This window comes from Varanus komodoensis, unplaced genomic scaffold, assembly GCF_004798865.1.
Source record: "Varanus komodoensis strain SLA01 unplaced genomic scaffold, ASM479886v1 scaffold84, whole genome shotgun sequence".
NCBI classification, from domain to species: Eukaryota; Metazoa; Chordata; class Lepidosauria; order Squamata; family Varanidae; genus Varanus; species Varanus komodoensis.
This window is the reverse complement of record NW_025336531.1, coordinates 50,174-63,904: the sequence shown is the minus strand read 5'-3', so window position 1 is coordinate 63,904 and position 13,731 is coordinate 50,174. Positions and strand designations below refer to the sequence as shown.

The 13,731-nt window shown below is 49.4% G+C and overlaps 1 protein-coding gene across 1 annotated transcript; it reads left to right on the top strand.

Moving 5' to 3' along the window:
- Positions 1 to 5,106: 5,106 nt before the first annotated feature.
- On the top strand, positions 5,107 to 13,147 carry BTBD17 (BTB domain containing 17). The gene is made up of 3 exons (XM_044416943.1): positions 5,107 to 5,200; positions 9,280 to 9,556; positions 12,067 to 13,147. The coding sequence occupies exons 1-3, from the start codon at positions 5,107 to 5,109 to the stop codon at positions 13,145 to 13,147; spliced, it is 1,452 nt and encodes a 483-aa protein (XP_044272878.1).
- Positions 13,148 to 13,731: the final 584 nt, after the last annotated feature.

Sequence of the window (13,731 nt, the reverse complement as noted above, 5' to 3'; positions counted from 1 at the left end):
CATCTGGAAGCTCCATTTCTAAATCCTCAAAGGCAGCCTGGAAATAGCATCCGAGCCCCCTCCACCTCTTTCCCTGACTGGGATTTAAATCTGCATGTGGGAATTTTCTGCAATAGGCGAAGTACAGCTGCATTTATTTCAGAAGATGGTTCCTTTGATGCCTGAGCACCCATGTCCACAGCTGAGGTCCCTTGATGCTGTGTTTTTTGACACAGTCCAAGGTGTGGGAGGTCTGAGCAGCTGACTGGGGCCAGGGAGACGGGGCTGAGGGCCCCTTCCATCAGATGGGATCTGTAATGGGCATGAGTTCATATTTTGGATTAGAAGCCCAGTAGTGCCGAGGCTGGGGTCCTGTTTCCCATGAACCTCTGCAGCTGTGCTTGTTTGCAGGGCTGTAGCCAAGCAGGGAGCTGACTTGCTGTGGGGTATTCTGGCTCCCGATCCTTCCATCCTCAGCGGCCCTTTGCCATTCCTTCACTCTTTTGCTGTGGATACTAGATGCAAGGAACGAATGCCTGGTCTTCTTTCAGTGTCTGGGGCTCTCCTTTGATCAGTGAGGAGGCAGCTTCACACATACTCTTCCCAAGAGATATAAGTGCCTGGGAGTATTGTATGCTAAAGCAGCAGCAGCCACCGCAGCCACTGCCGCCGCCATATTTGGAATTTAGCTGCGGGCTTGTTGGGGTGCGATTGTCGGAGTAATGTTGGAAGTGAATGGAATGTCCTTTACCCGAGGCCTGTGGAAACCTATACTTGGGCCTTATTCTTTGGGGCTTTGCTCGATCCTTATGTATTTAGGATGTGATGCTGCTCAGGGCAATATGTGCCAGTCAAAGCTGTATGTGTTTGTAATGTGGGAAAGAAGGAACTTGGCCTGTTAGGCTTTCCATTCTCCCTGCATTAGGCAATGCCCGGTTCTTACCATCTGGGTGTAAATATACGTAGTTCCTCTGTACTTTCTGTAACCATGCTGGTGGCATGAAGGATTTGAGGAAACTAACATTGGTAGGGCTGAGGAAATACTGCTGGCTAAGGCTGATAGAAAGTGGTAGGCTAAAGCACCCAGGGGGAAGGGGGGGGGCATCCCTGCTCTTTCTTCATCTTTTGCACCAGGTTCCAGTTGGTAGATATTGAGGATTTCGTTAAAAAAAAAAAAAATCTTCAGCTCTAGAGTCTGCCTGCTGTCCCACCATGTAGGATTGGTAGGTTCTGTTCAGGACACTGGAAAATTGTCCCTGGATTGGGTTAGCCAGGAACTCCCCCTGCCCCCCCCCCCATTTCTCTCGCTCAATCTCTTCCAGCCAAGCTGCTGGGGATGAGGCTTCCATTAGTCTGTCTGCTTGCCAGCAGGAGTCACCTTGAAGCCCCTCTTCTGCATCGGTTCATTCCCACCCAGGGCTGTCCCTGCCGCAGGGCCTGCTCCAGCAGACATTGACCTTCCTCCATTCTGCTTCTACTTTGGTCGCAGCTGGGGGAAGATTAGCCGGTTCCCATTTATCGAGTAGCTGTCTGGATTGATGGAATTTATGCTGGCATCTGCTCTTGTATTAAGCAGGCAAGCGAAGTGTAAACACTCCCCTCCCACTCTTTCTTGTCTGGCTTTTCTGCTTGATTCCCACCTCGTTTGCCAAGTTGGTGCCAGTGTCAATCAGCCAAGCTCCTTTCACAAGCAATAGCAAGCAGAACCGTGGCTGGCTAAGTATATTCCATCATAGCTGGATGGACTGGTGGTTGTCCTCCCAATGAGGCAGCTTCTTAAACTATTTCAATCTTAGTCACAGATTGATGAGATGACCCTGGCTCAGGTGGGGGAGCATCTTCTGCTCTACCTCTTCTTCATAACCATGGAGCAAGAAGCAAGTGAACAGGTAGGTTGCACTGTGGAAGAGGAGGAGCAAATCCACGAAGCTCTTGTCAATGGGGCCCTTTTGGGCTGTGGGACCTCAGCAGGTACCCAGCCATGCCTGAGCTTGGTGCCAGCCCATCAAGGCTCATCCGTATTGTGTACAATCTAGGCTATAAATGATGCACTGGCACTGATGTCAGTGCTCGGATTCCATTGCCTTTGAGTTCATCGCTCCCTTTGCATAACATTTCCAAGTGGGCATAGACAGTTCAGTCCTTCCCCTGCCATTGTCTCAAGCCAGAAGTGGTTGATTGGGTCGGAAAGAGCCATGCAAACTCTGCCCATGCTGTTGCCTTGCTCACACAGGTGCTCTGCAGTGTGGACTGTGGATGGCAGGAGCAGTTCCTATGCTGCTGGCTTCGTGGTTGATGGAGGCATGGAGTCCTTCGCACCTGATTCCCTCTGAAAGGCCGCTTGTCTTCAAACTGTGTACACACACAGCAGGCAAAAGCCACCGTTGGGGGTTGTGGGTTGTGGGTGGGGCTGGTTGAAACCTCATGTATACAAGAATAAGAAAATGAATGTCTACATACAGTAGCTCGAAGAGTGGCAGTCCTTCCTGAGTCTTCGAATAAGCACTGTGCTGGAATTTCATTTGTCATTAAAATAATAATGGCTTAATTATGAAGACTGATTAACTCAGGTTTGCTGCTTTGGTTCATCTCCACGCATGAGACGTTAAAGTGTATCTTTCTATATTGCAAGTTGCCATATGCTTCCAAAGCTTTTGCAGTCCATTTATGCTGCAATTCCTGGTTGCTGCTGCCAAACTACAGTCAAGGAGCATCTACAGGGGGCTTCCCAGCTGCCCACCACTCTTGTTCTTTTCCAGTCAGGCTACAAGCCTCAGTGATGGTATAAAAGCCCTGCTCTTGATGAGCTGTGCAAGAGCTGCAAACAATTCCAACAGAAGAGGATACTGTCCAATAAGGCTGAAAGGGCCTGAGGACTGAATCTCAGGGCCGGCCCTACCATTAGACAGAGTTAAGCGGTTGTCTTGGGTGGCAGGTGGTGAGAGGTGGCAACACGGTGTTAGGAGAGACCCACGTGCCATGTGGCCTGCTCTGTGCCTCCTAAGTTAGCTTACTGTCTTCAGACGTAGTGGGGAATGCATTATAAATACTTAAGACAGAGTCTCTGCCAGTCCATTTGGTTCTTGTACATGGCATGTCATCCTTCAGTTTGCCCATTGCATCAGGCTGAAAAATGTCTTAGGCCATCCCTGCTGAGTCTTGCCCCCTCAAACAGCATTGCAGGGAAATCTTGGTGGCAGCCTAGCTGGCTTTGCTGGGCTGGGATTCTGGCTTCTCCTTCCCAATCGGGGGACTCTTGGAAAGTGAGCAGCCTGGAGTAGTCCAGTCCCCTTGACTCCTGTGCTGAGGGAGCTGCCATTCCCAGAGGTGGGGCTTGGCCACAGTTCCCCCTGCCCCTCCAAACTGTTCCCTTCATTCTCGGCTGGGCGGATCCGGAGGCATCGGATGATGTGGGCACAGGGACCTGGCTCAGGGTCGCTGGCAGATGGTTCTGTGGGCTGCGTCGTAACACACCCAGCGGCAGCATCAGTTTGCAGCAGTGCAGGGCAGCAGTGTGTCTGTTTTGATGCTGCATGACAACGACTGCACAGGATGCACTAGGCGTCCTCTGGTTGCTGCTTGGTGGCGGCTGGCAATGCAGCCCCTCCTCTCTCCCTCAGCTCTTCTTCAGTGGCAAGCCGCAGCTCCTGAGAACATGGGGACTTCAGAAGCTGCCCTAGGCGGGGTCCGGTCGTTGGTCCGCTTGCCCAGTATTGCCAATGTGTGACTGACACTGGCTCTCGGGGCAGCCAGGCAGGCGTTCCCCGTCCTGTCCAGGACTTTCTCTGCGCAAAGCAGGTGCTCCACCATTGAGCTACACTCCCTCCAGCACATACTGCTGTGTCGTCCATCACTGAGTTCACACGAAATGGCAATCTATTCTGTGAATATCAAAAGGGGGAAAGAAGAAAAGAGAGAGAAAAGAATGTGTGTGTGTGTGTGTGTGTGTGAGAGAGAGAGAGAGAGAGAGAGAGGAAGAGTTTTGTGCAAATCTTGAGTGTTATTTTCTTTCAACGGGTGATGTAATAGCGAAAGCCACACAGTGTGCTGCTGGGGCATTTTGAAGGGGCTGGCCTTTAGAGATTGTGAGCAACTATCTCCAGAAAAAAGGTAAAAGACTGAAAACTACAGCAGCTATCAAAGTGCCACAGTCAGTGTGGGGGAGACCAGACCAAACCTCTTGGGCACTTGCTGGAGTGGCTGTCGCTGGCCGTGGCTCAGGCGAGCTTGGCAGGAGCGGCAAGGACTTTTTGCCAGTCTGCTTGAGTGGATCATTTGCCACTTCCTTGTGGCCACAAGAGAGTCAGTTACCTGGACTGGGTGACATGGCTACCCATCGTGCTGCAACAACCTCTAGTCCAAGCCATGGGTTGGCATGGTAGCTTGTTGCCCACTGCAGGAAGCAGTCTGGTTGTGGACAACAGGCCAACACACATAGGTTGCTGTGCTGTGTGAGCCTAGTCCATGATTTTTTTAGTTTTGCGTGGGCTCCTGTGCCATCACACTCTCTCGAAAAGCATGTTGCTTGGAAGTGGATATGGTATAGTAATGATGCATGTATATCTCCCCGAGTCAAATGGCAGAAAATAGTGTGTCCCATTCTTCTTGAGCAAATATGGTAAATTTGCAGTCATTTTGCAAATCTGCAATCTGCCCAAGCTAAGGAAGCCTATTTTGTTCCCATGATGCAAATCAGGACAAATGCAAAAGTGGAAAAAGTTTTTTCACCCTGGTTGGCAGGCTCTCTAGCCAGTGGCACAACCATGCAGTGAAAACAAGAACAACTAACTTATTTTGCAAATCAGAAATTTTGAAGTTAGAGAACGACCAGGAGGCAAGCATGAAGATGGATCCTCTTTGCTTCACGTACTGCATCCTGCATGCTGCAGGCTCAAGGTAGTCTTGCTGTCCCAGGGAGGCTCAGCCAGCAGCCCAGGGAGTCCACAATGCCCCAAAGGCATCAATTCACAACCTTAAGTGGTTTCCTTGGTAACAGCTGTCACCAGTTTTCCACCAATCAATGGCAAGCGGGGCTGGGAGAGTCAGTGTCCTACATAAAGAGTCAGGCACATTAGCACACTCAGTCAAGGGCTTATTCCCTCTGCGGACACGCGCAAGGAAGGAGCGATGGCTAAAGGGACAGGGGTCCGGCCTGCCACTCCCAGGCGATGGGCCTGCTCCTTTGCTGCTCTGTCACTGCTATGCCTAGCTGTCCAAGCAGGTAAGGGGGAAGGCGCCTGGGAAGGAGCTTCGCTAGGTGAGTGGGCTGGGCTGGGGCATCAGGAGTCGCTCTGGTCCACCATGCAGGGACTTGTGGTGCAGAAGCTTTTGGGCCGGAGAACACGGAAGACCCACTCTGTAGACATGTATTAGCCCAGTGCAATGTGATGGACCATGGAGACCCAAGAAGGAGGGAATCCAATGTCCCATCCCTTGGACGATTCCAACCACGCAGCTTGGAACTTGGCGGTAGCATCCCAGGGTGAGGGGGAGCTGGACGGTGCTGTTCCAGAGCAAAGTATCCCACACTTCTGCCCTTTCGATGAGTGGATGATTTTTCCCAAGGTCACGCAAGAATTCTGACCGAGGCACTGGAGCCAGGGTTGCCCAAGGCGGGGGTTTATTCCTAGGGATCACCCTGCTCTGCTAGAATAATGCCCGAACTGGTCATGTTAACCGGTGCATCCACTGAGCAGGCCAAGTCCAGCCAGCGCTCATTGTAACCTTGACCTTGAATGTCTGGTTCATTCAATTCTCTGCCCTACAACAGTTGCTGACACACACCAAAAAAGACCACTTACGGCAAGGTGGATTGCGCCCTCAGGAGAACTTACAGACTAGAGCACTGTGCGTATTATTGAGAAGTGGCTTGATTATTACTGTAAAAGAAAAGCCATGTGATATATTACTAAAAGTAACAACAACAAGAATTCTTCCTGCCCCTTTTCGAGGCTGAATATCATGCTCACCCTCTGAGGCGAGAGGCTGAATCTCCGGTTGCCGATCCCCGACTCAGCTCGATTGAACTGTGCTGTTTTTGCCTCTCTAAGAAGCTAATCCTATGGATAACACATGGATTTAGGAGATATAATATGTGGGCCAGATTCACTGCAGGTCTAAGAAGGGCCAAGGAGTGTGCACAGAAGTCAAAAGAAAAGTTGGGTGGGAGTGTTGCCTCTGATTCCACACTCCCATTGCAACCGCCAGCGTGTGCGGTGCTAATGCAAATTTCTTGTGATGTGAGTTTCTCTGTCGCTGCACCTAGTCAATGACATCTCCCTCATCTGGTTTTGGCTAGATATGATGAGCTAGATCTTACAGCCACGCTTGAAAATCTGAACATTTTGGGTATCAGAGAGCAAGATGTTTCATAACAAATCAACTAGATCCTATGCAGGGGTGTTGTGTCTGGTTTGTAAGGCAGCCTATGTGTGTAAAGAGCCAGTGTGGTGGTGTGGTGAGAGTCTTGGCCTTGGACCTGGGAGATCTGAGTTGTAGTCCCGGTTTGGCCATGAAGCTCACTGGACGCCTTTGGGCCAGTCACTGACTTACAGCCCAGCCTACCTCTCAGGATGGCTGTGAGAATCAACTGCAGCAGCAAGGACCACACGGAAAGGCAAGTAGGGAGACTCCAAGTTGAAAAGGGAGATTTTCTAGCTGTCAACCCACCCCCTTCCCTGTTCTCTGGAGCAAAGTCACATATGCCTTCCTTTTGAAAGAGGCTTCAACAAAAGTGATGTTTGCATGGAAACAGCCACGTTGGATGCCTTCCCCTTTAAGCAGCTCTTTCCCATCCCACTGTGTCCCTTTGTCCTTCCAGGGAGTGGGATTCATTTGCTTTTGGGTTTTAACCTTTTATCCCTGCCCAAGTTGAGCTGAGCAGGAGACACAAGCCAAGATGCTGGGAGGATGAACAGGCGAAGCTTTCTTTCTCTAGGGAGGCCAAGGAGTGTAACTTGGCTCGGTGCTCGCATTTAATTTATCCGGCGGCAGTGATTTCATTGAGTTAATGATGGCTGTGAGAATGCTGGCTCAGAGCCAGCGCCCAATAGTATAAAGTGGATGCTGTGCCGCTCGCAAGAGCTCCCTCGGATTAGGCAGAGCTGTGACATTAATTACCACCGTCCGTGTTAGGGAGTCGGAAGCAGTCAAAGGCTGCTGACTCGAATGATCTCATTCCGTCCCTTGCAATTTTGGGGGCTTGCTGGAAATTGAAAGTGTTGAGACGTGTTGAAATTTTGAAAATGATGCATCTTTCAAGTTTGTAAAGGAATTGATTATCTTACAGATTTGGAAAGATTATTGTGGTCCATTAAAAATGAGGGAAGCATGAGCAAGCAGAAATAAGAACACAAGTCCCTTTATTTTCACTGGGAACATTACGCAAAGGCTGTCATTGGAGCAAGCCCAGGTTGCCTTAAGCAACCTGTTGTGTGCTCCCCACAGCATCAGAGGGGGGCCAAGTTCCAAGGGGCCATCCTCCTGAGCCTGCTTGGCTTTGACAGTATGTGCACGGGCGTGTATCAGCCGAAGGGCATTTTTTGTAAAACCCTTTTTATGTACAAACAGCTTAGTAAGTGGAGGCAAATGGTCAGCAGTTCTACCAGGCAGCGGTTCAGCTATACCACTTCTGATCTCCTGCTTGTCTACGCTAGTCAGCCAACAGGGGTTTTGTACACACGCATGTTTTCGCCTTAGTGCAGAGCGGGCTACTTTCTCCAAGCTCCAATAGTTGTCTCCTTCAAAACCCTTCACAGAGATTGTCGGGTGCGAGGAGCCGATTTTCTTCTAGCTTGTTTCAGCAAAGGGGCATTGACGACCCATTCTAGGCTTCGAAGGTTGCAAAAGATTAGTCCCATCAAACCCTATCTCATTTTTCTCTCCAGCATGTTTGCGCTCCTTTGTATAGCCCTTTTTGGCCCAATCCTGTGCCTGCCGGATGTTTTGAACTACAACTCCCAGCATTCCTGACTCTTAGCCATGCTGTGTGGGACTGATGGGAGTTGCAGTCCAAATTGTCTGGGGGGGCTTCACTTTGAGGAAGGCAGGTACAGCAAGTGTAGTTATAAAATGGACCCGTGGCCCTGATCTTTGTTTTGCAAATGTTTTTCCCGGTACCCTGCTATAGCTTCAGTCTAGGAATCCTTGAAATTGGGAAAGGACCTTGGCTGGGTCAGTGTCTTCCCAGCTCGATAAATGACCTTGAAGGCACGGCATGTCACGGCACGGCACAGCACTGATGTTGGCTTAATAACGCAAGTTCAGGCCACAACGGGGGCTGCATCTTGAACTCATGCTAGGCGGGACCATCGGTCACTAGCCACAGCTGAAAGGGATTTACAGTTGCTCAACTCCCACTGTGTTGGGTACCACAGAAGTTTAAGGAGCTAGGTCCATCCAGAAAAGAAGTATATTTCCTATCAAAAATTTCCTTTCCAAATATCAGGTACCACAAGATCTCTGGCAGAGAGTCGTTTTGTACTTTGAAGACTCTCATTTAGGAAAAGGAAATCTCTCCAGCTGTAAGAATGTTTGGCTGCACGTCTTTTTAATTTTCTGCAAAGCTTAGTTTGCCAAAGAGAGTCATAGACTATAGCAATTATTTAACAAACAGCTGAAGGCATATTCGGGAGGCAGAGGACCAGGTAGGTTGGTTCACACACAGTGGAAAACTAAGCTTTAACATGATAAGTATGAGATTCTGAGCTTGTCCTTTCCCTTCTCCCCCTCTACCATGGCTGTGAGAAAGGAACTGGAAGGATTTTCTTCAATTTTCAGCTAACCGTGGTTACTGGTTATATTCAAACTCACACAAACTGTGGTGTTATCTATGGATTTGGAAACAAGTCATCTTCGAACTGCAGTGAACTATCTTGGCTTGTGCCCTGAGCCATAGTTAGCAAAGCCAATTCTTGCTTTGGAGAAGATGAATTACAGTGGTTAATCGATGGCAGGCAACACTTTTGCTCTCTTCCTTGTGCTTATGCCAGGAGAGGAAAGGGGAATGGGCTGCCTATGGGTCCAAGGCTCGCCCAAGATTGTGCTTCTGGCATTACATCTGAACGCAGTATCCATCCACACAGTGACTGTCTCCAAAAGAAAAGGGACAGCTTAAAAACAAGACCAAGCCCAGAAACATTTCTCTTAATGAAAGATATTTCATGTCAAAGATTGCCCCCGTGTCTCTCAGTATGCCAAAAACATACTGCTGTTGTGATGAACACTCTAATGCTGACTAGTGTGTTAGCATGTTGGCGTGTCACTTCCTGTTTGTGCTGTTCTCCGTCCCACTCTCTGCAGTCCAGAAGGCAGACCTCGGCGGGGAGTCCGCGGTGGCCACCATCAACCACTCGCTGTCCTTGCTGCAGCGACTGCAAGAGCTCCTGCATAACGGGAATGCCAGTGACACCACGCTGCGGGTGCGCACCGCCGGCTCGGATGAAATCAAGATCTTTCACACCCACCAGCTGATGCTCAGCTTGCAGAGCGATGTCTTTGAGAGCCTCCTGCAGAACCAGACGGTGCTCACCCTGCACGAGCCGCCCGACGGCGCAGCCCTTTTCGAGAAGTTCATAAGGTAAGGGGCCGCTGCACGTGCTCTGCACACGCGAGCGGAAGAACTCACTGAAATAGTCAGAAGGGAAGCAGTGGCTGAGTAGCCTCTGTGGATTTGAACAGCTCACACACCAGTCCTTTCTGAAAGGGGAGCGTTTGCCCACTGTTTCCTTCCCTCTCTGCCAGTGGCCTGGCTGAACCCTGTTGAGGGATCCTTGGGCTCGGTTTTGTCTGTCATCAAGAGTTTCGAGTACTGCTTGCTGGGAAATGTAGCTTGGCGGGCAAGGAACAAAGGAGGGTCAAATTAGACAAGATTTTAGAGATGTGTGATTAGACCTTCCATCTCTTCTGAAAACTCTGTGTGCATGAGAGAGACAGAGTGAGTGAATGAGTGAGTGAGTGACAAGCAAGCAGCCATGACAATTAGATTGAGAGCAGGACCCTGCAGAAGGCTTCCCCCTGTACTGCTCTCCTGAACAAAATATCTCACCCAATTTCTATGGGTACAATTTAGACTGGAAACATGCTTAAGAGTGTGGTCTCAGCTGGGGCCTGCTGGGAGTTGTAGTACTTTTTTCTGTCTAAACATGTATAGGATTGCACCATAAACTTCCTTCCAGTATTGTGAGTATTCCAATTCCTCATCCCATCCTGTTGTTTTAACGAGAAATTAAAAGATGACAGATCCAAGTATGGATCTACAGCATCTCATTTACTTTGACACCAAATATGATGATACCTTAAGCTGCCACTGTCATCCCAAGTAATTCCAATAGGGAATGTAGCCAATTCTTTCCTCTGTCCATAATACTAGCTCTGCATGAACACTGGTACTGCCTACAGCAAGCAACACAGGTGGGCAAGGAAACCACACAAGCAGGAAGACTATATTTTTTAAAGCACTTTGCTTGTGCATTGAGAAAACCAAAGCAGAATGCATGTGTGTGTGTTTGCATGCTTGTGTAATGTTAGAAAGGAAGAGCCAGAGCAAACCTCTAGAATCCCAAATTGCTTAATGGTATCACTTAAAATGAAATACAATTCCACAAGAATAAAGCCAATTGGCCAGGGGAACCTAGTAAGGGGCATGGTTAGAAAATGGAGCAAAGAGCATAACGATAATGAATCTTATAGAAGGCATCCTATGAACCCAGCTATTCTTTCCCATTTCCTACTGAAGCTAAGCCTAATATGATACATGTCCTTGAAACAACGGCATGTTTTCCCCGTTTACTCTTTCTGCCATCTTCCTCCTTTTCCTCCGGTGTCTCCCTGTGCCATATAGTGGGTAGGGGGAGAAACACTCTGGGTAGCTTTTTGTCCTTTGTTTGATCATGCTGTATCAATCCAAATTGTAATGATCAGAGCGGGAGGCATTTGAGAGGTATGCTACAGATGTTGGGAGGATCTAGAGGAATGTTTTTCAACTGGTGATGGTAAAAGCCGAAGAAGGATCTGTTACTAAAACTAGAACAGGTTTTGTCCATAGGAATGTTGGACCTCAGGCTGATTCCCTTTCATGTGTGCGTGTGTTCTTTGCCATGGATGTAATAAAGGTTGGTTGGGACCCACTGGGAGATCTCTGGGAGATCCGCCTGGATTTTCTGACTCTCAGTTGAAAGAATTTAGCAACAAAAAGACTTTTGGAACTGCCCTAACAGGTTGCTGAAACCAAGATGTGGGAGAACGACTGAGAAACAGATTTTTGTGTGAAAGGACTGGTACTAAAAACCATTTCCCAGGCTGACCATGTGCTCAGGGCACTCTGTTCCTTAGTTTGAAGAGTGCATCTGCTCCCTTCCCCTTGCCACTCTTTTGCACCCAGCCTTGGGCTTCTGGTAAAGCAACATGAGACACTACAGATCTCAAAAGCCTGGTGGTCCACTGCCATTCTGAATCTGCCATCTACCTGATTCATACATCTCAACTTTCTGCGCTTGGAAATGTATGCATGACATATAATTTGCAATCTGGTTTCCTGACTAAATCTCATCTGTCTTTCTTAAATTACCAGATCTTCTCTATGAAAAGGAGAAGCTTGGGCAAGGCTTTCAGGGGGTGGAAGAGGCAGTGCCCTGCACAGCACTGTGTCCCTTCCCTGGCTGCCGGCACCAATTTTGCTTTTGTCCTAATCTTCAACAAAGAGAGAGAGCACCCAGGAGTCAGTGTAAAACCAGCAGTCCAGTGATCTCAGCTATTGCCATGAGATGGGGGCACTGCCCTTCTCTCTGGCTAAATGGGAGTCTCTCTTTGCATTCTTTTATTCCAGTCTTCAGGCTTTCATTGCAAACAGTCATTTGCAACATGAAAATAGAACCTGCATTTGTTTTAGATCCCAAGTTCATGTAGAGTCTAAAATTAAGCAGAGAATCTCACATGAATTCAATGAAAAATTTTGTGATCCGGACTGCAGGTTCTTTCATAAGGAAACCCTGAATTTGTAGGCCAGGGGAAAGGAGATCACAAATGTGATGGATTTGAACATGAATTAAAACCGTCAGAATCAATGCTTTTTGCCTCCTTCTGCTCTAGGTACCTATACTGTGGTGAGATCTCCATACTTCTCCATCAGGCCATCCCACTTCACCGGCTGGCCAGCAAGTACCACATCTCTAGCCTGCAGCGAGGGGTGGCTGAGTACATGAAGGGCCACCTGGCCAGTGAGTCCAGCCAGGGTCACGTGGTGGGCTGGTACCACTACGCCGTGAGGATCGGCGACGAGGCTCTCCAGGAGAGCTGCCTCCAGTTCCTGGCCTGGAACCTCTCTGCCGTCATGAGCAGTGGCGAGTGGGCCTCTGTGAGCGTCGATCTGCTGCTGCTGCTGCTGCAGCGCTCTGACCTGGTTCTGCAGAGCGAGCTGGAGCTGTACACAGCCGTGGAGGAATGGGTTGCCACTCACCAGCCGGAGGACTCCGTAGTGCAGAAGATGCTGAGAGCCCTGCGCTACCCGATGATTTCTCCCAGCCACCTCTTCCACTTGCAGAAGCAGTCTCCGGTGATGGTCAGGCACTACAGCGCTGTGCAGGACCTGCTCTTCCAAGCCTTCCAGTTCCATTCGGCTTCCCCGATCCACTTTGCCAAATACTTCGATGTCAACTGCAGCATGTTCCTGCCCCGCAACTACCTCTCCACCTCCTGGGGCTCCCAGTGGGTCATCAACAACCCAGCCCGGGATGACCGCAGCACCAGCTTTCAAACCCAGCTGGGGCCCAGCAACCACGACTCTGCCAAGAGGGTGACTTGGAACGTCCTCTTCTCCCCACGTTGGCTTCCGGTCAGCCTGCGCCCCGTCTACTCTGACTCCGTCTCTGGGGCCATCCAGTCGATCAGGATTGAGGATGGGCGCCCTCGCCTGGTTATCACTCCGGCCACCACCAGCTCTGACTTCGCTGGTGTCAGTTTCCAGAAGACGATCCTGGTGGGTGTGCGGCAGCAAGGCAAAGTCTTCGTCAAACATGCCTACAGCTTCCACCAGAGCACAGACGAAGTGGCCGATTTCCTGCTGCACGCTGACTTGCAGAAACGCACCTCTGAATACCTCATCGACAACTCTCTGCACCTGCATATCATCGTCAAACCCGTCTACCATTCTCTAATCAAGGTCAAGAAGTAGAAGCGAAGAGCAAGACAAGGCAGGGCAAGATATACTGGTTTGCACTGAAGAGCAGCAACAAATCCACCATGCAAGACTCGGCTGGCTAACTCAGGCTCTGCATCTTGCAATCGGCGTGTGCCGGAGTGGCACAGAGTGCTTCTTGCACAAAACTAACTTCCCCAACTGCGAATCTGGGGATATTTTAAAGATAGGTGTGAAATCTAAACACAAGATCATAGCTGGGCGTGGGGGTTCCCTTATCCATTTCTGCCGCTTATATATAGCTCCTTCCCCTTATTTTAAGAATCTCAGGAAGAACTTGAGAATCTCAGTGGTGCTTTTTCAATAGGACATTCTCAGAGAAAACTCTTGCCCTCAGCAAGTGCTTTCTCTCCCCTCCTTTAGAATCTCTCATATGCTTGTCCTGCCCGGAAGTTTGTGTTGCCATAGGATGGACGTAGTCACAGAAAGCAGCACCCTGGCAGAAAAAAATTCCTTGGAATACTTTTGAAACTGAGCTTTTCTTCTCATTCTCGTGTGTTTATATCTCCAGATCTTCTAGCACTCCCCAAACTCCCATAGTACATTAAGATACCAGCTGG

Bases quoted from the DNA above. Each gene is read 5' to 3' on its own strand.
- BTBD17 (XM_044416943.1), top strand. From the start codon at position 5,107: ATGGCTAAAGGGACAGGGGTCCGGCCTGCCACTCCCAGGCGATGGGCC. The intron at 5,201-9,279 runs GTAAGGGGGAAG...CACTCTCTGCAG, and splicing joins ATGCCTAGCTGTCCAAGCAG to TCCAGAAGGCAGACCTCGGC. The intron at 9,557-12,066 runs GTAAGGGGCCGC...CTTCTGCTCTAG, and splicing joins CTTTTCGAGAAGTTCATAAG to GTACCTATACTGTGGTGAGA.